Below are 27,794 nucleotides of genomic sequence, written 5' to 3' on the forward strand. Positions count from 1 at the left end.
AGTGGGGTCAACCGTAATGAGCTTGACGTGCAGGTTCAACGTTCTGCAGTTCATGCCACATTTCGCCTTAGAAGCTTGGAAAAATAGTCAGACCTTCCAGTGTAAACAGTTGTTTCGTGTTACCGGGCTTCTAATTGATATATGTAATTCTTTATACCCAGTGACAAGTTGCGTTTGCATATTTGTTTTGTACAAATAAGCGGCAGGTGACTACATTGATCAGCTGGCACCTGCTTTTTGTTTTCCCCCGGTTACCCTGTCTGAGGTCCCCAAATGTTTCAACTACCTTACTAATACCACTGGCAAAAACCTCTATGGTGACATGCTTGTTTATCACCCAGTGGCAGAGTCTTGAAATAGGTTTAAATACCAGCGTTTCATTTCATACATACAGTACACATGTTGACTAACTAGAATAGTGAAACAAACCTCTAATCCAGTGAGATTCCAAGCTACGATAGTACATTTGAGTGGCAAGGAAGAGATGGAAAACAAAATTCCAATGTTATTTATTATCAAAACACCTCATAGAACAAAAAGGCAATGAAGTGAAGCTTTAAGTAAAATGAAGAAATACAATTTGGTTACTAAAAAGAAAAATGCACAGATGAGCAATAACTAAAAGTACACATTTGCACTGTTACAAATGTCCAACAAACCAAGAAATATGCAAATATCAGGGTCAAAATGACAATCTGGGACAATTAGGCATTTCTGTCAATTCTGACGTCAATCTCTCTTCCATTCAGCCTGTAGCCATTCATGGTGTGACAGGCTCTCTCGGCAGTCTCCGGGTTGTCGAAGCGAACCACGCCACAGCCCTTGGACTTGCCATTCTCCGTCTTGATGTCAGCATATTGGACGATACCTGCAGAAGAAATCACATAATCGGTTAAAAGCATTTGGCTGAAGTTCCAATTGAATCTTGGTCAGACTCACCATGGTGTAATTGTGAAATGTTGCGGGGTTATTAACTTAAAACATTCCATTTACATGTTTTTCAATTCTGTTAAATTACATTTAAGACAATTACTTCAACATCACAAGAGACTTGACTCTAGAACTCAACCAGAGGGGGATGCGTCAGAAAATCTCTTGGTTGCATATTTAACATACTAACTACAACAGCAAATGTTGCAAGAGCTGTAATAGTTACCCTTAAAGTAACAATTCAGATTTTTTTTAAATGGTTGGACCACAGCTTTTAGGGACTTCTGACTCTAGTTTAAAGGACTAACACTAGGGACTAAAGATGTTTAGTGACTTGACTACAGCACTGGTCTCTTGGGGGCAAGAAAGTCCTTACGGACAGTACCAGTCAAATTGACACCAACTCATTCAAGGTCTTAATTATTATTTTGTTGACTCTTTTCTACATTGTAGAATAGAAGACATCAAATCTATGAAAACACATGGAATCAAGTAGTAACCCAAAAAGTGGCAAATCAAAATATATTTTAGATTCTTCAAAGTAGCCACCCTTTGCCTTGACAGCTTTGCACATGCTTGGCACTCTCAAACAGCATCACCTGAAATGCTTTTCCAACAGTCTTGAAGGAGTTTCCACATATGCTGAGCACTTGTTGGCGGCTTTTCCTTCACTCGGCAGTCCAACTTAAACTTGACCATTTTATCTCAGTCATGGACACTGTTACTGACAGTTGTGGCTGCTTTGAGTGATGTATGGTTGTCTCTACTTTGTCCTTTGTGCCAATAATGTTTTGTAATGCTACCATGTGCTGCTGCCACGTGTTTCTACCGTGTTGTCATTCCAGGTGAAGCTGGTTGAGACAATGCCAAGAGTGTACAAAGGGTGGCTACTTTGAAGATTCTAAAATATATTGACTTAACACTTGGTTACTACATGTCTTCACTATTATTGTACAATGTAGAAAATAGTAAAAAGGCCTCCTGAGTGGCGCAGTGGTCTAAGGCACTGCATCGCAGTGCTAGCTGTGCCACAAGAGATTCTGGGTTAGAGTCCAGGATCGGTCAAAGCCAGTCGTGACCGGGAGACGCACAATTGGTGTGGTTGGCTTCCGGGTTAAGTGGGCATTGTCTCAAGAACCAGTGCGGCTTGGTTGGGTTTCGGAAGACGCACGGCTCTCGACCTTAGCCTCGCCGAGTCCATACAGGAGTTGCAGCGATGAGACAATTGGATACCACAAAATTGAGGAGAAAAGTTTTTAGATTATGTTCTTACCGCATGTATTGAAAGTATCCTTCAGCACCTTCCAGGTGAAGTCATATGGCAGCTACAAGAGAAGAGTCAAATCGATCAGTTGAAGTTTACAATGGTGACTGTTGAATACTAGTTCAATATGCTGAATACGCTTTAACCACAACAACGGGGACACTTATTTCTCTAGAGACACTTACATTCCGGACAAAGATCTGACAGCCCTTCCTGGCATTGGCCCCAGGACCTCCAAAGCCATTTCCTCCAAAGCCCCCACGTTCCATCTCAGCAGGCCGGTCATACTGGCCTCCAACACTTGCAGCGCCCATGTGGTCCATGGTGGAGCCCATGCGGTCCAGCCCGGTGGTCGGGAAGCGGTCCATGCCAGCAGACCCCATGCGGTCAAAGTTGGTTCCCATCCTCTCCATGCCGGTGTTCATGCGGTCCGCCATGCCCATGGGGGAGGTGAAGTCCAGGCCGGCGGACATGCGGTCTAAACTGGATGGGCCTAGGCAGTCAAACCCAGCTGGGCCCAGGCGGTCCATGCTGGAGCTCATACGATCCAGGCCAGAACCAAGTCTGTCCATACTGGGACCCAGCCGGTCCAGCCCAGAGCCCATACGGTCAAAGCCAGAGCCCCCCAGCCTGTCCAGATCAGACACGCGGTCCATCCTCTCCATCCCACCCAGACGGTCCATTCCACCACCCAGGCGATCCATGCCAGAGCTCATGCGGTCCATGCCCAGTGAGCTACCTGTAAGTCAAGGGAAAACATAGAAAAGAAAAAACAACGACTAGTGAGGTTTATGTGCAGTTAGAAATCAGCTTCAGGTGTGTTCAACACATCAGCAAGAAATTGAGCAAATCCTTAAAAGTACTAACCCATTCCTCTATCAAAGGACTCTCCAAAATTATTGCGAGACATGCCCATTTCATTTCGACCACACTCCCGGTCAAAAGCACCACCAATCCCACGGTCCATCTCTGACAACACAAGAGATGAAACTATTAGAAGACCAGCCAAACGAGAATGTTCCACGTCAGAATGAAATTAATTTCCTTACCATTCATACGTCCCATTCCTGATGGTCCATAGCGCTCCATGTTATTCATTCCTCCACCAAAGTTATCCATGCCTTGAAAAAAATAAAAATCAGAACAAAATGTAATCTTTAACACTCAAATGTATTAGAAAAAACACGATGCAAATGATTTGATGAACTGCAGTCATTCAACGCAGCACAAAACATACATACCTCCCATTCTACCCATGCCACCACCGAAGCCCATGCCATCCATGCCTATAAACCAAACAATTGGTGAGTGACTGAATGAAGTCAAATGAAAGTTCAATGTGAAGGAGGATCGCAAAGACAGCCCCTTACCCCCAGGTCCCATGTTGCCCATTCCTCCACCACCACCTCTGTTCAGTGCGGTGGCGTCAATGGGTTGGCCACCAGGCCCCAGTCCCTGCCCAATGCCACTCAGGCCACCTGAGGGAAAAGCAATGGATGACAGAAAAAACAATTACTACGAGCCCTTCTATTGAAGATCCTATGGAAGCTAGCCTTGAAGATACTCAACATTTTGGACAGATTAGTTTTCTGTTTTTCATTGACTTCAGTTTACTTTGGGGGGGGAGAGGTAACACATTGTACTTACGGGGTAGTGCTGGGGGTCTCTCCTGTGGTGCAAAGTCTCCTTTTGGTAAGGACTTCTCATCCTGAAATATCCAATGCAAGCATTGCTTAAAATGTGTACAGTTTGACACTTACTAAAATTAACAAATGTTAGTCTCCAGAATGTTGATTACCAGTTTGACATGCATGACCCGGTTGAACAGTAGTTGACCGTTGAACATGCTGACGGCTTGGACAGCTTCAATAGGCATGTCAAAGGTGACAGTTCCCATGCCCCTGCTATTCCCATCCTTGTCCTCCAAGATGTCAGTACGCACCACCACTCCTGCCATGCCAAACACCTCCTTCAGCTTCTTCCAGCCAACCTTGTAGTCCAGCTGGAAACATTAAATTGACAATAGGGATGCACGATATATCGGTAAGCATATCGGAATCAGACGATATTAGCTAAAAATGCCAACCTCAGCCCGATGTCTAGTTTAACGCCGATGTCAAAGCTGACGTGCATACATACAACATAGGTAGATTACGTAATGGCGCCACGAAAAATACAGCACTACACAGAAGAAAAGCAGAAACAGACTAAGCGCACACTTCCAACAACTAAACAAGTTCAAGCCGAGCAGTCATTTGAAAGAGTAAGAACATTTCTGCAAGACAACTTCATGGTGAAATCAATTAACGGCAAGATAATGGAATTCATTGCCCTTGACTTGACAATCAACCGTTCTCTGTCGTAGATGTTGGCTTTTTCCGACTGGTCGAACACCTCGAGCCCCGGCTGTACCAAGTAGGCGCTATTTTTCAGATGTTTCCCTACCGGAGTTACAGTATTGTTGAAATGCACATCCCTGAGCTACTTGCTATGGGCGTCACTGCTATTAGAGTCACGACTGACATTTGGACCAGCGATGTCACCCCCGTGACAGCATGTGGAATTTGACAAGGACTTCGTACTGAGGAAAGCCGTATTGCATGCTCAAGAATGCCACTTCATTGGCATTTGAGAACATGTTTTAAACATGAACACACTCCTAGCGCCATTCGAACTACTGACTGGAGAAATAAACTCATCAACTGCGTCTGCAGCAGACGTGATACCCTCTGTCATGGCATTGAAACACCTGCTTAACAAAAATGCCAACAGACCGTCGGGTTAACTTGGAAAAGTACTCTACTATAGGCTGTGAACAAGCGATGCTAGGTACAAGGACCGCTACTTCTATGCAGACAAGAAACAGGGTATACGCGAGACTGTTAAACAGCTGGACAAGACGGAAACAGACACAGTGACAGTGCGCACAAATATCGGTATCTTTTTTTGGCAAGGAAAATATAGGATATCGATATCGGCCAAAATTGTAATACCGGTGCATCCCTAATTGACAAGGTTAAAATACTTGCAATAACATATACTGCAATATATGACTTAATCTGATATTTTAAACTATGTATATTGGCATACTGGACTACAATCTGCGACTTACGTTAGCTACGAAGACCGTGCTTCCGATCTTGCCAGCCTGCAGCCCGTGAATAATCTCATTGGGGATGTTAGAGTTGTTCATGAGGCTGGGGGGAATGTTGACCATGGGTGGGCCGCCCGGTCCTGGGCCCATGCAGTCCATGTTCATCCGCTCCATATTCATGTGATCCATCCCCATCCCCATGTTCATTCCACCATGGCCGCCTGGGTGGCCACCACCACCACCCTGGGCCCTGTGTGAATCCCTCTGGGCAATCACACCATCTGGGTCCTGGGGAAATAGGATTAGAAAAACATTGGCAACATTACCAAACAGGAAATACAAGCCTATTGATAAGATTTATTTTATTCTGGTGTTAAGTGTCAGTAGGTTAAAAAAAATATTGCTTACCTCTTTAACCTTCAGGGGCCGACCATTCAGGTTGTGCTTGTTGACCTTCTCCACAGCCTTCTTCATCAGCTCCTCAGTCCTGAACTCAACAATCCTGTTGCGACAAAAACCATGATGAATATCAGGAACTTAAAACTTTGAGACATCTATAAGAATAAAGACTGAATGAAGAAAATACTTACGCACAACCCTTTATTGATTGAAGACCACACAACAACATCATTGAAAAAGAAAAAACATTTGAGTTAGTAATCAGTCGTGGCAATGTAGAGAACAATGACTTCATGCATATTCAATGACAAGGTTAAACACAGTCTACTCACTTGTATGGCCTTAGCCTAGAACAGTCAGCTACTCTTTCAAATTGAGTTGACAGCTTAAAAGCTGGTCACCAGACAATATAACAAATGCAGAAGTCTGGTGAATCTAAACCCTTAAAACATTGTCCACATCAAAAGCAGAAGTCCCACAGACAAAATGGACTCTTGAAGGAAATATCTGTTCCACAAAAACAATTCAATGGACTCAAATCTATTGCATGTTACAACCTCTTGGGGACTGGGCCCCACTTTAGTCCCAGATGAACAAATCTGCAGCAAAATGAACTTTCCAAACTACTGGAACCTGAATTCCCAATACGACGCCAACCCATGAGATGACATCATTCAGTGCCAGACTGCAACATGTTCTGTTCAGCGTCACCCACTTGACACGCTTTCATCAAAACGCCATGTCTGAAAATCCCCACAATTAAAGAAAAGGTAACTCAAGCTGACAAACACAGGTTTGTCTATTGCACTTACCCTTGATTTGCCTTCTCCGTCCATTAAGTGTTCCACGTACGTTACCTCACCCACTACAAATCAGATTCCAGACGACACACACCAAGGGAGAGAAGCCGAGAGAACAATGGGGGTTTAGAGCAGACACACAAGCGGTTGGTGACCATGAGCTCAGCCTGCTACTCCAGAGCCTCCCCCCAAGCACCTCAGTAGCACAATTCTGGTACAGATCTACAAAAAGCTCTTACGTGATCTCTAAAATGGCTTCTTAGCCTGTCCTTGCCGAGTCCCGAAACACAAAGACCAATAGAATGAAAAGAACAATAGTCAAATAGCTACCAGCCCTGTTATCGGAAGGATTGGAACCCTTTTCTAAATATAAACTTGACAGAATTAAAGTTTGCGAAGCCTTTTGAAACCACGAGTCCACCCTTTCAAAATCCATGTTCCTTGTTAAATGTATTTAGAACCACTGACTGATAGAACGGTTCTACCGCACCTTTGAATGAATACACACAAAAAACTAAATTGTACCAACTCAGCTATGGAATGGCATTTTTGGAAAGTTGTACATACATTGGACCTGGAGGCACAACAGTGTCCAACTTTGTAACTAACAGAGGGACAACCATTGCTAATTCCAGCAAATGTGTCAGCACCATAAATGGACATAAACCAATCCTCAGCTGAAACAAGAACAGGCGTAAGAAGATGCTTCATTTTGTAGACCTGTACCCCAAGAAATCGCAAACACACATCCGTGATCGGTACAACATGGAGATCTGCGGAAACAACAAACCTAAAAAAGAGAATGCAATTTAACGCCACATTCAATTATATCCAAACACTAAATTCTGTTTCTGAAAAGCATTGGTAACCTCTCAGAACACCTATGCTTTTTTGTGATTAAAAGCAGGTGCTACTTACTACATTCGTTCTAACATATCTATCTATAGCTTTGCCAAAAACATGTAAACGTCTGTTTAAACTGTTAGATAAACAGTACACAGTTGCTTTTGTTGCAGGATTCAAATTGAAGATAAGTTGAGGACAACTGATCCATGCTGCAAATTAAGATGATTACAGACCCATTTATCAAACATTATATTCTTACATTTGACAATCTCCAAGAAAAGTATCACGCAGAACATAAGCAGCAAGAACCGCTTTAACAATTGTTGCGTGAGCACCTGAGAGCAATTCATTATGTCTCAAGGTAATAAGTATGTTTATCTATTTTTCGGCATTTGTGAGAAACACAATTTGCTATATACCATTCAAGACCCAACACAGGAGTTGATTGCCCATATACTATAAGCGCTGTACTTCATTTGAAGAAGAGCCCCCTTTAGTTGGTAGATTCCCACTGTTCAATCAAGTGTAGCTGAAGAGATCAAGCACTCCAAAGTTGAGCACAAATGTATAATGCTATTCGCAGCACTATAAAAATGACTAGCCAAAGGCAGAAATCACAGAACGGTTCTGAAATCTGAAACATCCCGGAGAGTTAGCAGAACACAGGCCAATCCATGGAAAAGCCGCTCCCATTTGACGTTTTGCCACCTAGTCCACATACCAAGAACCTCATAGCTAATAATTGCAACTTTACAGGCCAGAGGCCTTCCAGTCAACATGGTGAAGTGGTTCAACACAAATGACCAGTTATGGAAGGCTTCATTAGCCTTACGGGTCTTCATAGCTACAGCGGATCCAACACTACTCTTAACACCTTACCTTTTTCTTTCATTAGATCTTTGAGTGCCTGCCATTTCACATCGTAAGGGATGTTGCTGACAAACACACGGTATCTCTTTGATGGGTTTCCATAGGGCTCAAAGCGACCACCTCCACGCTTCTGGGGCCTCTCCTTCCTGGTATTGGGTTCATGCTTGGCCTTGCCGTTCATTTCCCTTTGTAAAGAAAAAACACATTAGCTAGATAGTTACCTAATACATACATAAGAATAGATGAACTCATTAAGACTTTAGTTAGCCGACTAGCTAACTTGGCTGCAACAAAATCAGACCGCTTTTGTTAGCTACCCGAACGATAAGCCTAGCTACCTGGAGTGGAGCCTGATATCGCACTCACGATCATGGTAGGGATGTCAAATTAATGGGCTGCTGCAGTCATTCTGGGGAGCGCTCGGTTATTTTATTATTTTTTTTTTTAAATGTATCTGTTATTTTACCAAGTAAGTTGACTGAGAACAAGTTCTCATTTGCAGCAACGATCTGGGGAATAGTTACAGGGGAGAGGAGGGGGATGAATGAGCCAATTGTAAACTGGGGATTATTAGGTGACCGTGATGGTTTGAGGGCCAGATTGGGAATTTAGCCAGGACACCAGGGTTAACACCCCTACTCTTACGGTCAGTGCCATGGGATCACCCCTACTCAGAGTCAGGACACCCGTTTAACGTCCCATCCGAAAGACGGCACCCTACACAGGGCAGTGCCCCCAGTCACTGCCCTGGGGCATTGGGATATTTTTTTTTAGACCAGAGGAAAGAGTGCCTCCTACTGGCCCTCCAACACCACTTCCAGCAACATCTGGTCTCCCATCCAGGAACTGTACAGGACCAACCCTGCTTAGCTTCAGAAGCAAGCCAGCAGTAGAATGCAGGGGGGTATGCTGCTGGCTAAATTGTGCATAAGAGCATTTTTTACATTTCTAAATGGCTAAACCTATGAGAAAAGTATTGATGAAATCTGAGCTTGCGTCATTTACTATCCATGATTCGGACAGTATGCGTTAGTACATTACACAAGCTGACGTTTTGACCACATCCAAATTGGGGGGAATTACACATCCTTTTTACCTCAGACTAGTGATGTTAGTATAAAAGTTTACTATAAACACAATGACAAGATCAATTGCTTAAAAAGAGATCTTTATCTTTTTTTTACACATACGCACACACTGCGGGTTGCAAGACTTAGAAAGCTATCATTTTCCCCCTTCAAATGGCACGGATAATTCGGGCGGTCTTAGGCTTGGGGCAGTGTCCAGATTGTCATACCGACCATGTGCCATCACGGGATATTTGGTAATACTGAGCCTCTAATACAGAAGATTAACAATGCTAACAAGTATATGTAAAAGCCCATTGAGAAAGCTAACTAAATGCTAACGAGTGCATTGGAAACATTTTATACAGTCTCTGACCTAAACTACTTGCAGGACAGACACCCCATTTTTACAAATAAAAAAAATAAAAAAAGCTACTCACAGTTTGCCGCACGCACAAAACAAATATTAGATGGCAAGTCTCTAGATCCAGGAGGGGATTCTCTGCTGTTTCAAAGCCAAGCTTGATTTTGGAAGCTAACCATTTAGCTAGATAGCTACTAAATTAGAAAACCAAATGTACAACTACAGCGCATTCAGCACAAGTTTAGACAGTTAACTTAATAGTTATAAGATATCTAGCTGGCAAACATTTAATTGTGAATACCACACAGTAACTCGATCACTGAGTGCGTGCTGCACAACACAGTGACTCAAGGTTCCGCTCTCATCGTTGTGCTTGTAAACTAACACCACATGACCGGTAAGCTTCACAATGAAAAATGTGACTGATGAAATTAAGTACGCAATCTTCTTTAATCGCATAAAGTATTGCACAAGTTCACAGGAGATATTTACTTAAAATGTAGCTAAAGACTCAAATGTATTAAAAATAAAATACTCCGGCTTGCAGTATAAACGGTATACCGCCCAAGCCTCTAAAAGTCGCTGGCCACACACCAACACACTGATTTGACAGTCAAACTATCACTTAAATAGCAGCCAACCATTGTCACTGTCGATAACCTATGGCGGGTCGTGATTAATTGAAGTTGACAGTAAGTGTTTGTTCCCTTTTTTGTGATGGCAGCCTCCCAAAAACCAACATTCCAAAATATAGATGTAAGCCTTCTACAAGTTCTCATTTAACTAACCATGTGTAGGTTATTCCAAAATCACTTGTGGCCTTTGAATTTGGACTCTTCGATATGGCCTAAAAAGCATATTGATTTTGTGTAACTTATGAGCGATTCACGATATACATAAAAAAATATGACCAACTAATAATAAAGTGCAATATGCAGAAAATCACACCGCCATTTCCTGCTTTCTAAAATTCTAATATTTTGTCTAATTTCGGTTTGCAACAAAACTAGTGTAGAGAATCATTGTACCATTGAAACAGTTGTGAAATATCTTTTCCATAACCAAAAATATATTTTCGGCTGGTGAACAAAACCTGCAAAAACGAAACTTTTTTTTCTCTCCCCAATTTCGTTGTATCCAATTGTTAGTAGCTACTAATCTTGTCTCATCGCTACAACTCCCGTACGGGCTCGGGAGAGACGAAGGTAGAAAGTCATGCGTCCTCCAATACACAACCCAACCAAGCCGCACTGCTTCTTAACACAGCGCACATCCAACCCGGAGGTGTAACCTCATCTCCCCCCTTTTGTGCAATCGATTTCAACGTGATAAATCGAGGAATGACTGACAAGCAATGTCCCCTCTAAGCTACGCAAGTGCACAGCCTTGCACCTCCTGCAGCGCAGAAGAAATGCCAAGCCACGCAGAGATGAGATTGAACTTCACTGAGTTTGCACTATATAGATAAAAGTTTGATCAAATTAACATCACAATCAGCCCCTTTTCAATGCAAACCAAAACAAATCTAACGGTGCAATATTGAGTCTGACTTTGTTGTAGGCAGAGCCAGAGTGCAAAGAAGAATTATATTGGCAGGGATCTCTTTCATTTACCCACAAACGAATGCGCTTTTCAGATCAGAGCCTCACGTGTGCACATTTGTTGATATTCTTTGCGAGTTATAACCCAGTTACAGATAAGTTTAGGTCAGCAATGGGTAGTTACTGCTTCCTAGAAGAGCACCAAACATGTAGGCTACTTTTTAGAAAATTCAGGTAAAAAGCGTATCTTAATTTAAGGGGCCGTGTTGTATTTTGAGACAGGCTTGAATATGCAAATAAGCCAATAGGCAGAGGGGTAGCCTATATTGTCCAGTTCTCTGCATGGTAATGACATTTTTGTGGTTTCTGTCATCATACAATGCAATTTACAGTCAAGTAAAAATATTTAATGGCAAGCCCTTCATAACGTAAATTTAAATAATAATAATAAAGTCATGCAATGTAGGCCTGCATTGAACGCCACATACAGGCTACTGCAGGCTCAGAAATCAAAAACTATTTCCAAGTGGAAATGTTATGGGATTTCCTCCATTGGTTTTGGAAATGTTATGGGATTTCCTCCATTGGTTTTGTTGGTAGACCTATATTATACTCAAATAGACAGTAGCCAATAGGCCATTGTGGCTACAACTGTACTGGTACAGCCTCACAGTAAACGTGCACCTGAAGTTCCATAAAGTTCTCACAACGTTCTAGTTTCCTCTCACAAGACCTAAAATGCCCTCAGTGCCCCAGAAAATTTGAGGGAACATTGATGACAAATGTTGCTTTTCTCTTTGTTTTGGTGACCCAGTACCAAAACGCAACATTCCAAAATGTAGCCGACTGTCCTCTAACCAGTGATGTAAAAGTCTCCAGTTTCCATGTATTTATCTAATCTCTCGATCAATGAGAGAAGACTTGAAATAGACAAGATGGCGGAGTAGACATTTTTGGATGACTTAAATGACCAACAAAAATGTATTTTAATAGCGCAGCATTTTCTAAACAGACCCCCTGGACATTTTATGAGACCCGTCTCCACGAATCGATGAAGATAGCTGGTATGGATGATACTTAGTTAAATCTCTGGTGACGTTTTGTTTAGCCACACCTGTAGCTACCAGTATAATGGTCCAAATATTTTTGATTTAAAATCACATCTGGTGTTACAATCTGTAGCTATTGATTGATGGAGTCGGTCTGATGGTGAACAAGAGTTGAAACGTCCAATTACCAAAAAAATCAGGCGGTGCTCACGGAAGCCGCTCAGCAGAGGCGGAGAAAATAGGATTCTGCTCTATTTTTTCCAAGCGATGCAGTTGTTGACCAGTCACAGTAGAAAAACAGCCTGCGTGGTTAAACGTCAGTGTATATGTCCAACAGCTTGCCCACTCGAGCTAGCTATTTTTTTTTTTATTAATAATTTCTGTTGAATGCAAATTCATTTTAAATGCATGCTTATGGTGTCAAAGCGCACATTTTTCACACGCTAATATGTATTTAGCTGCTATGGTCACTGGCAGCTGTCACCCTTGTGTTTGAAGGCACTAGCCGCTTTGACTAGAGGGGTAAGTAGTGTACTCGGCGGGGAACTCTGCAATATTCCGCTGGCTGTCTGAAAAGAGCTTAGCTTCCCTTTCGCCCTAGCCAATTAAATTCAACTCCAAGATTTACGATGGAGTGGAGCAGGGACTAGTGTGGGTGTACTGAACTACAATTTGTGACATTGGAGCTTATCAAAAACTACTCATTTCAGCAACCAAAGAATAGCCATAAATTACACGTTGTAGTTGCGGGCTTTTCTTTGGGTGCTAATCAGAAGATTGATAAAACCTTTCATTGTATGTGATGTCGAAGCTCCAGTCTGCCCACACTAGTCACCGCTCAGCTCCATCCTAAATTCTGGAGGAGTTTAGTCACCCCTTCACCAGATATGCAATATATTCCATAGATGGGTTAGCTGACAAAAACTATGTGCATGGAGCAGAAGTCTGTGTGTTGCTATGATTCTGAATGGCCAGATCACTAGAAAGAAAGAATAACAAGATGAAACAAGCTAGTTTCTTGTCATTGATACCATGTCTTATTTTGAGGTGACTAATTTCATGTCAATAATGTATTTGAGAGAAGTGCTGAATGTGCATACATACATATACACATATATATATATACACACATATATACATATATACACATATACACATATATATATACACACATACACTTTTTTTTTGTGTGTGTAAATATTGAAGATGAAATTTAGCTTACATGTTGTGAACAACCTAAACCAACCCTGTCTGTTTTGCCCCATAGTTGCGCACGGCTCAGTTGTTGCTAAACAACCAACCCATCTCGTGTTTGAATAACTAGCTAGTTGGCTACTCCGCAAGACCAAATACACAGAACAAAAATATTAAACGAAACATACGATTTTTACTGAGTTACACATCATAAGGAAATGAGTCAATTGAAATATATTAGGCCTTAATATAACTGAATACAGATATGCATATGTTGATCACAGATACCCTAAAAAGAATGGTAGGGGCGTGATCAGAAAACCAGTCAGTATCTGGTGTAAACACCATTTACCTCAGTGCGACATCTTCAGAGTTGATCAGGCTGTTGATTGTGGCCTGTGGAATGTTGTCCCCCTCTTCAATGGCTGTGCAAACTTGCTGGATATTGGAGGTAACTGGAACTCGTCACGGTATCTCTGTGCATTCAAATTGCCATCGATAAAATGCAATTGTGTTTGTTGTCCGTAGCTTATGCCTACCCATACCATAGCGCCACCATGGGGCACTCTGTTCACAACTTTGAGATTAGCAAACTGCTCTCCCACACAACACCATACACGCTGTCTGCCATCTTCCCAGTACAGTTGATACCGGGATTCATCTGTGAAGAGCACACTTCTCCAGCAAGGCCGAACTGCAATCAGGTCAAGACCCTGGTGAGGGCAACACGCACGCAGATGAGCTTCCCTGAGAAGTTTTGACAGTTTGTACAGAAATTCTTCAGTTGTGCAAATCCAGTTTCATCAGCTGTCAGGGCGGCTGGTCTCAGAAGATTCAGCAGGTTAAGAAGCCGGATGTGGAAGTCTTGGGCTGGCGTGGTTACACGTGGTCTGCGTTTGTGAGGTCGGTTGGACATACAGCCAAATTCTCCAAAAATGACTTGAGGCAGTTTATGGTAGAGAATGTAATATTAAATTATCTGGCAACAGCTCTGGTGGACAATTGGCAGTAAGCATGCCAATTGCATGGTCCCAAAACTTGAGACATCTGTGGCATTGTTTTGTGTGACAACTGCACATTTAAGAATGGCATTTTATTGTCCCCAGCACAAGGTGCTGTTTAATCAGCTTCTTGATATACCACACCTGTCAGATGGATGGATTATCTTGGCAAATGAGAAATGCTCACTAACAGGGTTACATTTGTGCAAAACATTTGAGAGAAATAAGCTTTTTTTTAATGCACAATTTCTGGGATATTTTATTTCAGCTCATGAAAGACCAACACTACAAGTTGCGTTAATAACCCCCCCACCGTAAAAAAAAACAAATTTGGTCAGTTAGCTAGTTAATTTTGTGCAAGCACGCACATTTGTGGCTAACGTTAGCAGAATCAATTGATTAGCTAACGTTAGTTAGTGGTGATTAGCCAGTTAGATAACCATTAAGCTAGCTGCTACTAGGCAGTTTGAGACATAATGTACACGTAGCCAAACCTTAGCGAACAGGAAGGTAAGTGAATTAACAAGTTTAGTTAGCCAACTAGCTAACAAAAGAATAAATTAATGAAACGTTACCCCTGGCCTGGTTTCTCCGTAGCAGCGGCCTCGGTCGACATCTTCGCAGCTTAACCTGTTTCCGCTGTTTTGTTGCTGAATGAATTTGCGGTCAGTAGAGTACTTCAACAAAGTTATTAAAATATTGCCTAAGTTTGGCAGTGGACTTTCACTTACGCAGTATTGAATAAATATAGGGTTTAGTGTATGACTTTGGAGAGACTGGCCGGCTGCAAGCTAGTGAAATGGCGGATGAATTCTTCTTTGGGTTTTATGGCTAACTACACTCAAAAGGTAATGTTAAATTGTTGCCGCCACCAACTGGCCGGAGAAATGCATCCGTTTGGGAGAGGTTATAGACGGATTAGCTGAGAACTTCACGAAAACGATGCCCACGCAAATGACAACACGGAGAAAAACACATCTTTCAAAAATCCATGTAAAAAATAAATAAATACATAAACAAAAATAAAAAAAATCAACAACAGGGTCAGTTCCGGGACTACAGAAACATGGGAGATTGAGTTTCCCAGTCCCGTCACTGACAGCGCGCCACTTTTAAGTCATAATATGAGTCTGAAATAAATAGATCGCTGCTTACACAACTTGTATTATTGTCTTTTTTTTAAACATAAATTATAAAAGCTATTAGATTTTTAAACAGCAAGCTAAAAGGCCAGCTAACGTTAACCTTAGCATACAACACTGTTTGCCAGAGCGAATACAGATTACTTCCTGTCTACAAGATGATAAAGCAATACACGTAACTGTTTAAAATAAAATTGTTTAGAATTATGCGGGAAGAAATACAGAAAATACTAGATAATTTACCTCGCTTTTTCACTGTCAAATAGCAGTTGTGTTTATTTGTACTACAGCACAAACTCCGAGTGGATGTGATTAAGAAGGCGTGGCATCGATCGACTTCGACGTACCATGAATAAGCAAGGTTGCACCGAGGTAAATATCGTTTTATATTCACACATTCGGACATTTAACAGACAATCATCAGACATTCGCCAAATGCCATTAAAAAAATGTAAAAATCAATAGCTAATTCACCGTTTGTCACAGAATCTTCAAATTAGATATAATTTATTCTATAAATGTATGGCATACTTAAAAAAAAATTACAGTTTTGATTTGATAGAAATACATTCAACAGACATTCGCCAAAAAACATTAAGTTTTGACTTGATATAAATACATAACATCTCAAATATTGCATTTAAAGATGAACAAATCTAATTCAGTGATTGTCTCAGAAAAAAATGAAAATGTGCATTTATTTGCAATAACTTTAAAGAAATGTTCATTTCAAGTGCAATTTGTTCTATATGAAGTTAGACACTGTTTGCATAAAGTTGTACAATGTTTACAATCTTAAATTGTATGCCAAATCAATGTTCGCATTTTTAGTGCAACAGCTCCACATTTTAAAGTAGTTACAAGGCACAACAGTCATTTATTAATAGGTCTCTAATTTAACAGCAAAGGGGCCCCTTCCAATCATTTTCTATTTTGGCTTTGTTGAAGTCCTTCTTTGTCATCCCCAGACAAGCTGAATGGTACCATCTCTGGCATACAGAGCATTCTATCTGCAGTATTAAAAACATAAAACAGGGTTATGTTTATTTACATGTAAATTACAGTTATGGAATACCCTCATTCTGTTACATGCTTTTGCAATTAGGAACATTTTCAAATGTAATTGAATTTATGACTTTAAATGACACGCATTTATTTGACTTTCACACGAATGAGATGCTTTTGAGCCCACACTACTACACAAGGACTCGCATTTATTTGACTTTCACACGAATGAGATTCTTTTGAGCCCACACTACTACACAAGGACTACATGTTTTCTGGTAACTTTTGATTACAATACTGGGTGGGGTGAATATATTGTATATGACATACATTATTTTTTGTTAACTAGTAACTAGTAGCCTACAGCAAAGTGTGTTAAATAATTTCTAACTTGTTAACCATTTCTGCTGGTTAGTTTTTGCTACCATGTGGGGTTTAGCTTGCTTGAGCCTGCTAACTGAGGAGTGTTAATTCACCTGTTTCCATACATGTTTCATTTTAAAACATTTATCTTACAAAGGAGTTGTTTAATCTAACTGCTTAACTATCTATCTTTACATGGAATTGTATTTGTTTTCTTTTTGTTACATATGTTTTTCTAATCTTTACAGGAAAATGCCACAGACACTATCTGATGTGTGGAGACATTTCACTGCAGCTAATGTAGAAGGAAAAGCTGTGTACATTTGCAAATACTGTGCTAAATCATTTGTGAAGAATGCAACAAAGATGCTGAATCATCTGGCCAAGTGCATAAAGTTCCCTCAGCGGTCACAACAAGCAACCTCTGACAAAAGTCTGTATACTTCTATTCAAGGTCAAATAAGACACCTTATCGATAGCAACAGCTCATGGTCCTCCTGGAATCAGAAGTTTTTTGACTCAATGGAGGAACGTAGTCAGAGACATGCTGATGAATGTCTTGCTCGAGATGTGTATGCAACTGGTTCACCTCTGATGCTCAAAGGCAATGTGTATTGGAAGAGATTTCTGAATGTTCTTTTTCCAGCATACACCCCTCCAACCAGACATGCTTTATCTACTAATTTGCTGGATGTTCAACATTCAAGTGAAGGTCAAGCAAATCATAGAGAAAGCAGACTGTATTGCAATCATCTCTGATGTGTGGTCGAATGTTCATGGGCAAGGAATAATTAACTACATCATCTCCACCCCTCAACCAGTATTCTACAAGAGCACAGACACCGGGGACAACAGACACACCGGTCTCTACATTGCAGATGAGCTGAAGGCAGTCATCAATGACCTTGGACCACAGAAGGTATTTGCACTGGTGACAGACAATGCTGCGAACATGAAGGCTGCTTGGTCTAAAGTGGAGGAGTCTTACCCTCACATCACACCCACTGGCTGTGCTGCTCATGCATTGAATCTGCTCAAGGACATCATGGCACTGAAAACAATGGACACACTCTACAAGAGAGCCAAGGAAATGGTTAGGTATGTGAAGGGTCATCCAGTTATAGCAGCAATCTACCTCACCAAGCAAAGTGAAACGAATAAGAGCACCGCATGTAAGCTGCCCAGCAACAGTCGTTGGGGAGGTGTTGTCATCATGGTTGACAGTCTCCTGGAGGGGAAGGAGTCTCTCCAAGAAATGACCATATCACAGTCTGCTGACATGGACAGCCCCATCAAGAGGATCTTCCTGGATTATGTATTTTGGGAGTGGTAAGCAACCTGAAACTCCTGAAACCAATAGCAGTAGCCATTGCACAGATTGAGGGAGACAATGCCATCCTGTCTGATGTTCAGACTCTATACTGCCCTGCCCACTTCACTGTTGCTCCAAGCAGAGGAAACTGCAGTTCTAAAATACATCAAAAAGCATGAAGACTTCTGCCTGAAGCCCATACACGCCGCAGTGTACATGTTGGACCCCAAGTATGCTGGCAAGAGTATCCTGTCTGATGCAGAGATCAACAAGGCCTATAGTGTCATCACTACCGTGTCTCTCCACTTTGGCCTGGATGAGCGCAAGGTTCTAGGTAGTCTGACGAAGTACACTTCCAAGCAAGGGCTTTGGGATGGAGATGCAATATGGCAGTCGTTCCAAACATATCTCATCAGCCCCCTGTTGGAAGAGACTTTGTGGATCTGAGGCTCTTTCTGCTGTTGCCTCCATCATCCTCCAAATCCCACCAACATCAGCCGCCTCAGAGCGCAACTGGTCCTTGTTTGGGAACACACACACCAAAGCACGCAACAGGCTGACCAATACAATAGTTGAAAAATTGGTGGCCATCCAGGCAAATTTGAGGCTTTTTGAGCCTGACAATGAGCCATCCTCAACAAGGTTGGAAAGTGACAGTAAAGATGAGGCCTCAGAGTCTGATGTTCAAGAGGTGGACATTGAGGAGGTCCCGGGAGAAGACATGGAAGCCTTAGAGGAAGACAACCAAAGCTTTAGTTTCTAGACTATAATTTTACAGATGTATGTTGAAAACGTTTTTGGGAGATGTGATGAATCATTGGGGATCATTCAATATCTCCTTTTCCTTCATGTTCTGTGAAATCATCCCATGTGAAGAGTCAATTTATTTAATTAAAGTTCAATTCGTAACAATTTTATTTAAAAACATTATATTGGAAAGATTTAATCATTTGCATTTTGTCTACTTATGATAAGGTAAAATATTTATGTTTCTGTCTCCATATGATATGGTAAATATATTCAATGTAAAAAACATCTACATATAAATGGTATTAATATTAAATTGCATATATGCCCGTTAATTCCCACGGAAAATTTCCACCTCTGAATATTCCCCAAAATGTGCAACCCAAACAATAACACAAGGATAACCCTGATAAAAATTCATACTTCTAAATGTCTTGAAGGATGAAACTACATGAGTTTTCATAGCCTACTGCTATATTACACAAAGACAAACCCAGTTAGTCACATGATCATAGGTTTTCTCTGGATGATGCAAAGCACACATTGATTGGTCTTGCTTCGCATTGAAGACTGGAAAAAAAGAGGACGGCATTTGTATGCATTGTTGAGACATTTAAAGATGCTTTCTGGAACCCATAGTTCTAAAGGCTGTGCTTCAATTACAAAATCTGTCCCTCACAGTTGCATACTACATTGTTCTCTCACTCTCTGTGCTTTGTCCCCTTCCCACACCCTGTAGCAAAGGGTACCCCAAAGATCGTCTTTCTGCTTTACACGACCCATTGGAGCCAAAAGTTTACCTCGAAAACACCTAGTCAACTTTGTTGTAAGCTACTGTAAGTCTGAGAATTCCCCTCCTTTTTTCTGTATTTCCTGTTAGCCTAAAGCAGAATAAAAATAACACCTCCCCTAATGGCTAAGACATAAAAACAGCAAGGTTCCATGAGATCACCATGTGGGATTTAGAAATATATATAACATGAATTACAATAATTATAGTTGGTACATCAAACCTACATCAAAGTACATTAAACCTCCCAAAATGTATTTTCAAGTATCAGTATTTCCCTTTTCAGGCTTTTTTCCTGAGGTAATAGATTCAACTGTTCAACACTTACAGCCAAATGTTTAATACCCAGGGTATTCCCAGAACACATTGTGGAAAGTCTATAGATTCAGTGGTCACTTTATTAGGTACAACCCCCTATGCATCTGGAACAGCGTGAATTCAAAACAGTTGATGAAACTGGGAAAGGAGATAGACTGTTCAAGTCCAGTTGGAGTTTATTACAGTCAGTACAAGCTGAGTGTTGGAATTATTTAAAAAAACAGTTTTGTAACTTTTCTGAGTTACAAAAGACCATCACAGACTGTGCTGTCATTTTGCACTTTCTAAAGTTCAAACAAACAGTAACAGAATACCTGAATATTTCTCTGCATGCTCAAGTGTCCAGCAAGCCAAGACCACGGGACTTGGTGTATGTAGGAGCAATTTATTTTTGTGAATAGGGTGGTGAACCTAATAAAGTGGCAACTGAGTGTAGATATTACAAACAAGTCCTTTTGAGCAGTTTCTGTCTGTTATACGTTTGATCAATGGATATAATAGTACATCTGATCACCAAGGTCCTCAGACTCACTTTGGTATATAGAGTTTTAGGTAAAGAAAAAAACATGAAACTAGGACATTTAAACACTGGCAGAATTCTTTCATCCACTCATATCAAATATGTCTTTTAAAGTACAAATACCCTTCTAAGACCACTGTCTTTCTGGACGTTTTAAAAGGTTTGCAAATAATTATTTCCGCAAGGAATGTGAATTGAAAGGGATTTGGTAATATCTATGTAGGTGACGTAGTTTCTACACTGGTATAATGTGTGGTAGTTGCACACCTCCCTGCTGAATTATGAGGAGCTGATTTGGGCCAGTTTTCATGATCTTTTGTGAAGAACCAAATTTTCACGAGAGAGAGAGAGAGAAAAATAGTGTAGGGACAGCCTGGTTGAAGTCCTAGTTTTTAGTGCCAGTAGATTGCAGAGGGGTTCACATACAGTTCAGAGGCAAATCATAATGTATACATTTAGCCCAAAGACCAAACATGTACCGTCTACTTCTTATATTAGTGATTTTTTTAATCCACCCTCTGGTATCGTTCAATACCCATGCTAATATATATAATATATACAGTGCCTTGCGAAAGTATTCGGCCCCCTTGAACTTTGCGACCTTTTGCCACATTTCAGGCTTCAAACATAAAGATATAAAACTGTATTTTTTTGTGAAGAATCAACAACAAGTGGGACACAATCATGAAGTGGAACAACATTTATTGGATATTTCAAACTTTTTTAACAAATCAAAAACTGAAAGATTGGGCGTGCAAAATTATTCAGCCCCCTTAAGTTAATACTTTGTAGCCTGGTCCTGTATTTGGCTCCAGCCATCTTCCCATCAATTTTAACCATCTTCCCTGTCCCTGCTGAAAGTGATGCTGCCACCACCATGTTTGACAGTGGGGATGGTGTGTTCAGCTGTGTTGCTTTTACGCCAAACATAACGTTTTGCATTGTTGCCAAAAAGTTCCATTTTGGTTTCATCTGACCAGAGCACCTTCTTCCACATGTTGTGTGTCTCCCAGGTGGCTTGTGGCAAACTTTAAAACAACACTTTTTATGGATATCTTTAAGAAATGGCTTTCTTGCCACTCTTCCATAAAGGCCAGATTTGTGCAATATACGACTGATTGTTGTCCTATGGACAGAGTCTCCCACCTCAGCTGTAGATCTCTGCAGTTCATCCACAGTGATCATGGGCCTCTAGGCTGCATCTCTGATCAGTCTTCTCCTTGTATGAGCTGAAAGTTTAGAGGGACGGCCAGGTCTTGGTAGATTTGCAGTGGTCTGATACTCCTTCCATTTCAATATTATCGCTTGCACAGTGCTCCTTGGGATGTTTAAAGCTTGGGAAATCTTTTTGTATCCAAATCCGGCTTTAAACTTCTTCACAACAGTATCTCGGACCTGCCTGGTGTGTTCCTTGTTCTTAATGATGCTCTCTGCGCTTTTAACGGACCTCTGAGACTATCACAGTGCAGGTGCATTTATACGGAGACTTGATTACACACAGGTGGATTGTATTTATCATCATTAGTCATTTAGGTCAACATTGGATCATTCAGAGATCCTCACTGAACTTCTGGAGAGAGTTTGCTGCACTGAAAGTAAAGGGGCTGAATAATTTTGCACGCCCAATCTTTCAGTTTTTTGATTTGTTAAAAAAGTTTGAAATATCCAATAAATGTCATTCCACTTCATGATTGTGTCCCACTTGTTGTTGATTCTTCACAAAAAAATACAGTTTTATATCTTTATGTTTGAAGCCTGAAATGTGGCAAAAGGTCGCAAAGTTCAAGGGGGCCGAATACTTTCGCAAGGCACTGTACAAAGGAAGCATTTGTGTTTCATGAGTCAGATTGGAGGCAGTAGGGATGACCAGGGATGGTCTCCTGATAAGTGTGTGAATTGGACAATTTTTCTGCCCGGCTAAGCATTCAAAATGTAAGAAGTACTTTTGGGTGTCAGGGAAAATGTATGTCATAAAAAGTACATTATTTTCTTTAGGAATGCAGTGAAGTAAAAGCAAAAGACCTTAGTGATCACTGTTTTACAGCCTGTGTTCATAATGGCTGCTCAGTGAAACGACCTGTCCTGATTTGTCATAGATGAGCAAGCCTTCCTTCATGAACTGGCCTCTGTAAAATGGTTTAGAATCAGCTTGATTCCTCTGTCGAAGAAGCTTGGACCTTCTTTTTTGAAATGTTCAGTGGTATTGTTAACAAATACAACCCCCATAAAGACAATGAGAATTAAAAACAGGTTCCGCCCCTGGTTCGACCGTGACCTTGCAGAGTTAATCCACCTCAAGAATTGCATTTGACGAAAGGCTCGGCACACGCACACTCAGACCATTCCATTCTTGTGGGCCGCCTAAGGAACTACCTCTTTCAAAGAGTGCAGTGTATGAAGTTAGAAAATCTCCTGTCTCAGCCACTGCTCAATCCTAGGCCACACGCTCTTCTCAATTTACATTAACAACACAGCTCAGGCAGTAGGAAGCTCTCTCATCCATTTATATGCAGATGATACAGTCTTATACTCAGCTGGCCCCTCCATGGATTTTGTGTTAAATTCTCTTCTACAACAAAGCTTTCTTAGTGTCCAACAAGCTTTCTCTACCCTTAACCTTGTTATGAACACCTCCAAAACATTGCCCAATAATGTTTGTACCATGTTTTTGTGCTGCTACCATGTTGTGTTGCTACCATGCTGTGTTGCTGCCTTGTTATGTTGTTATCTTAGGTCTTTCTTTATGTATTGTTGTGTCTCTCTTGTTGTGATGTGTGTTTTGTCCTAAATTTCTATTCTATTTTTTTTTTCAATCCAAGGCCCGTCCCGCAGGTATCCTTTTGCCTTTTGGTAGGCCGTTATTGTAAATAAGAATTTGTTCTTATCTGACTTGCCTAGTTAAATAAAACATTATATTTAAAAAATAGGGTTAAGGGGAATAGTGTGTCCCCACAAGGTTAGTTATACGTGAGTGTGTGTGTGTGTGTGAGTGAGTGCATAGAGTGAGTGTGCATAGAAGGGTCAATGCAGATAGTCATTGAAGCCATTGTGTTAGCTATTTAGCAGTCTTATGGCTTTGGGATAGAAGCTGTTCAGATGGCTGTTGGTGTCAGACTTGATGCTCCGGTACAGCTTGCCGTTCATAAGCGACGGTGAACAGTCGATGGCTTGAGTGGCTGAAATCTTTAACAATTTTCTGGGCCAATCTTTCACACAGCCTGATATAGAGGTCCTGGATGGCAGGGAGCTCGGCCCCAGTGATGTACTAGGCTGTCCGCACCACCCTCTGTAGCGCCATGCGATCGAGACCGGTGCAGTTGCCATAATAAGTAATGCTGCAGCCAGTCAAGATGGTCTCAATGGTGCAGCTGTAGAACTTCTTAAGGATTTGAGTAGACCCTTGATAAAGTATAATTTGGCAGGAGTCATCAGAATAAAAAAGAAGCCTCATTCTTAACCACCAACTGTATATATTATCACTGATATAGCCTAGCTATGTAGGCCTATTACTACTGTAATGGAATGCCATGAACATAGTAGTACAGTTTACATTGGCGCCAGTGAACTCCTCCCCTTCTGCAGAGCCAGGAAGATCCCCTCTTCCTGCGTTCGGTTGGAGACTGACAGCCAAGGCATTGTCTCGCTCATTGGGATACAGGGAAAAAAAGGGACGAGCAAACACTACAACCAACAGCTGAAACGCTAGACCAGGAATATATCGCAATTAAATTGGAGTCAATACGATTCTAAAGACATGGGTAACAGAGATGATGAGTACGATTTCTTGTTCAAAGGTAAACTAACTGTCATCCATTTCTACCCACCTAGCTGTAGCTAGCTGCCTTTTGTGGTAGCTACAACAAATATAATTTGTCTGATTTTGTCAATTACGTAGGTGCCGTTAGAGGTAGCACCCACAATGTATTTTATTATAACAGATTGTTTTAGAATGTCCAGATAGATTTAGCAAGCCTCCATCTGATCTGGTGGCTTGCTAATTCTTAGTTTGTCGCATTGTGTTGACAAATGCACAGCTCTAACTTGTCTAACGACAGAGGTTTTCTCAGGTCTCGTTCCTTTATAACACCATCATCATACTCAAAAGGTGCTGGCCAGCAACATGCAGATTTCTAAAAATACAAATCATAGCTAGGATTCTTTTCACAAAGTGTACCAAAGGTCAAACCTGAAATGGGTGATTCATTAAGTCATTGTAATTTTTTATTCGTTGTATATGTAACTTATAGGTAATACCCATACAGAATATGCCTAATAGAAATACTGTTATATTTGTTCATCCCATAAACAGTTTGCTTACATTATAATGTGACTGACAGTATGCGATGAAGCTGAACATGACCATCCCTGATAACAGACTGCCCATTTAATTGTATCAGACAAGAATGGGATAATGAGCAGGAAGGAAGTCCCCGGCACAAGAAACCACATTTGTCAAAATCTTACAGATACCCATTTATTACTCTACTGATGAGTTACTGTTAGATGTTTCAATCCCACAGAAGCACACCACATCTGTTATCAATCTAGTGTAGTATACAGCAATATTCAAAATGATACATTCCAAATGACACATAAAACATGATAATATAAAATGTGATATAAAAGGGACAGAGTGAGAACAGAGGATTTCCAACGGATTCAGTGGGCGAATCACTGGAGAAGACAGGAAAGGAAGAGAGGCCCTCTGAAAGTGTCAACTCAGGTTTCCCAGTAGGAACAGGTTCTCAGCTTCCTGCAGCATGACTTCAGAAGGACAAAGTTCACAACGTTTTCCTCCACTAAAGAGACAGAGCAGCGCTTTATACTCATTTAACCACTTTATTTCTGTTAAGAATGCTTTTCTGTTGTTTTCGTCATCTTGGCAAGGCCATGCAAACAGCAGTATTCAATCAATGAACATATTGTCTTTCCAACGCATTCAAAGAAGTCAGACATGCACAGATCCATTTGATTATGACCATTTTCCTAAGTAATCCACTTGGTCTACTTGGTTTTGGTAATTGGTTTACTGTATATGATCTATTATGTGGTCTAACATTTTCCACTGTACTGAACATACAGCAGCAGCCTGTCATTTCGGTATTAAATGTGTGTTTTGTTGCCAGTGGTGCTGATCGGAGACTCTGGTGTGGGGAAGAGTAACCTACTGTCCCGTTTCACACGGAATGAGTTCAACCTGGAGAGCAAAAGCACCATCGGTGTGGAATTCGCCACCCGCAGCATCCAGGTGGACGGCAAGATGATAAAAGCCCAGATCTGGGATACAGCTGGACAGGAGCGCTACAGAGCCATCACCTCAGCGTGAGTGGAGGAAAGAGCTCACTGCTCAATAATATTAAGGACGCTTGTCTTGCTGTAACCTGCCCTTTATGGAACTAGCATATTTTGATAGTACTGAAACCATTCTGTGAAATATTTCTCTATCCGAGTATCACAACCTATGACCTCCTATCCTCCCTGCTCTGTTCCAATCAGGTACTACCGGGGGGCGGTGGGGGCTCTCCTAGTGTACGACATTGCCAAGCATCTAACCTATGAAAACGTGGAGCGCTGGCTGAAGGAGCTGAGGGATCATGCTGATAACAACATCGTCATCATGCTGGTGGGCAACAAGAGTGACCTGCGCCACCTCAGGGCAGTGCCCACAGACGAGGCTCGCGCCTTCGCAGGTAAACTACAAAAACACTAGAGTAGATGACAGCTCACTCTGGGGACAAAGATGGTTAAGAAGACACCCCTGTTTGTCTCAACTCAATCTTTTCTCTTTTTCTCCCTCAGAAAAGAATACGCTATCATTTATTGAGACCTCAGCTTTGGACTCCACTAATGTAGAAGAGGCGTTCAAGAACATCCTCACAGGTAATGGGCAGGGGCCACTACACAAGGCTATTTACATGAGTTAGTTTCAAGTCAAATTGTTTGATTTCTTACACATGAATGGAATGGCATATTTAATAATGAGTAACTGATTTATTTGTATTTTCTCCACAGAAATCCACCGAATCGTATCACAGAAGCAGATAGCTGACAGATCAGCACATGACGAGTCTCCAGGCAACAATGTAGTGGACATCAGTGTCCCCCCCACCACCGATGGGCAGAAAAACAAACTACCGTGCTGCCAAAGCCTGTGACCCTCAGCACTCCTCTGACCCCCTTTCCCCAACCCCCCTCCATTTCCACCATCACACTGTCTTATCCTGTACCGCCCATTCTGTCTTTGTTACCATATGTGGCGACGCCCTACTCTCCCCTCCCTGTATACAAAACTTACTTTTTATTACTTATGAACTCACATATGCTCTTCTGCCATTATTGTGAAACTTTAAAAAGCCTTCCTGTCACTTGTTCAGTTATTCATGGGTTCAACATTGAGGTTCCTGCAGTGTAGCAACAGGACAGTTGTCTGTGAAATGGGATGAGCTGGATTTGAAGTGCTGTAGTGTTTTGGACTCTTGAGATTTGAACAATGACCACTAGATGGTGCTGTGTATATAGCCACTCACAGTTTCTCTTGAATAAGGCAGTATTATTACATTGGTATATGCATTTCGTCCAGAAAAGACCTTCATTGTATATTTATTCAAATTTATTTGTCTCACCTTTTCATTGTTTTCTTTTCAATAAGCACTGTAAGACTTTACAATAAACTCAATGACAAAGTAGTACGTAAGTCATTCATTTATCTGTAACATGTTGCAACCCTTATCAGTGCGCTGTACAGTACTGGAATTCAAAATGCTCAACTTCAGATGTATGTGGGTAGACTATGTGAGCGGTCTTGTCCTGTGTGTCTGTCTGTCCTTATGGAGGCTTGCTGTTGTAGAGGCAGGGGTCTACAGGAGGTTGTTTCTGTTTCCTCCAGGCCCAGTCCTGTTCCTCTGATCTAGGACAGCTCCACACCCCATTAGAGCTATCCCAGTGGTGTCAAGCATGATGCTACAGCAGCATATGAAACATTTTAGACCCGTGTCTATTCTAAGCCCCTTATAGGCCTATCTGCCAGGCATTGCATGGGAGTGAGATCCAGGAACTAACTGTTCACAGGGATTCAATTCAACATTTCATCAGTTGTTGACCTCTGTGTACGCCAGTAGTGGAAAACAGAATTGAATTATTGAATGACATGACCCTCTCATCGTTGGCGGTCTATTTTA

General features: G+C 41.4%; 2 protein-coding genes across 2 annotated transcripts; one reads left to right on the forward strand and one right to left on the reverse strand.

Annotated features, from left to right (window-relative positions):
- Positions 1-492: 492 nt before the first annotated feature.
- On the reverse strand, positions 493-15,235 carry LOC139409131 (heterogeneous nuclear ribonucleoprotein M-like). The gene is made up of 15 exons (XM_071153873.1): positions 14,995-15,235; positions 8,213-8,388; positions 6,500-6,552; positions 5,879-5,886; positions 5,697-5,790; positions 5,307-5,576; positions 3,993-4,196; positions 3,842-3,902; positions 3,565-3,672; positions 3,436-3,480; positions 3,244-3,315; positions 3,062-3,163; positions 2,380-2,933; positions 2,204-2,255; positions 493-868 (listed from the first exon to the last, which is right to left on the reverse strand). The coding sequence occupies exons 1-15, from the start codon at positions 15,033-15,035 to the stop codon at positions 705-707; spliced, it is 2,004 nt and encodes a 667-aa protein (XP_071009974.1). The 5' UTR covers positions 15,036-15,235; the 3' UTR covers positions 493-704.
- An 8,959-nt stretch (positions 15,236-24,194) lies between these two features.
- Positions 24,195-27,302, forward strand: LOC139409132 (ras-related protein Rab-11B-like). The gene is made up of 5 exons (XM_071153874.1): positions 24,195-24,410; positions 25,743-25,938; positions 26,113-26,306; positions 26,416-26,496; positions 26,629-27,302. The coding sequence occupies exons 1-5, from the start codon at positions 24,371-24,373 to the stop codon at positions 26,769-26,771; spliced, it is 654 nt and encodes a 217-aa protein (XP_071009975.1). The 5' UTR covers positions 24,195-24,370; the 3' UTR covers positions 26,772-27,302.
- Positions 27,303-27,794: the final 492 nt, after the last annotated feature.

The sequence above is a fragment of the Oncorhynchus clarkii genome, chromosome 5 (assembly GCF_045791955.1).
Source record: "Oncorhynchus clarkii lewisi isolate Uvic-CL-2024 chromosome 5, UVic_Ocla_1.0, whole genome shotgun sequence".
NCBI lineage: Eukaryota > Metazoa > Chordata > Actinopteri > Salmoniformes > Salmonidae > Oncorhynchus > Oncorhynchus clarkii.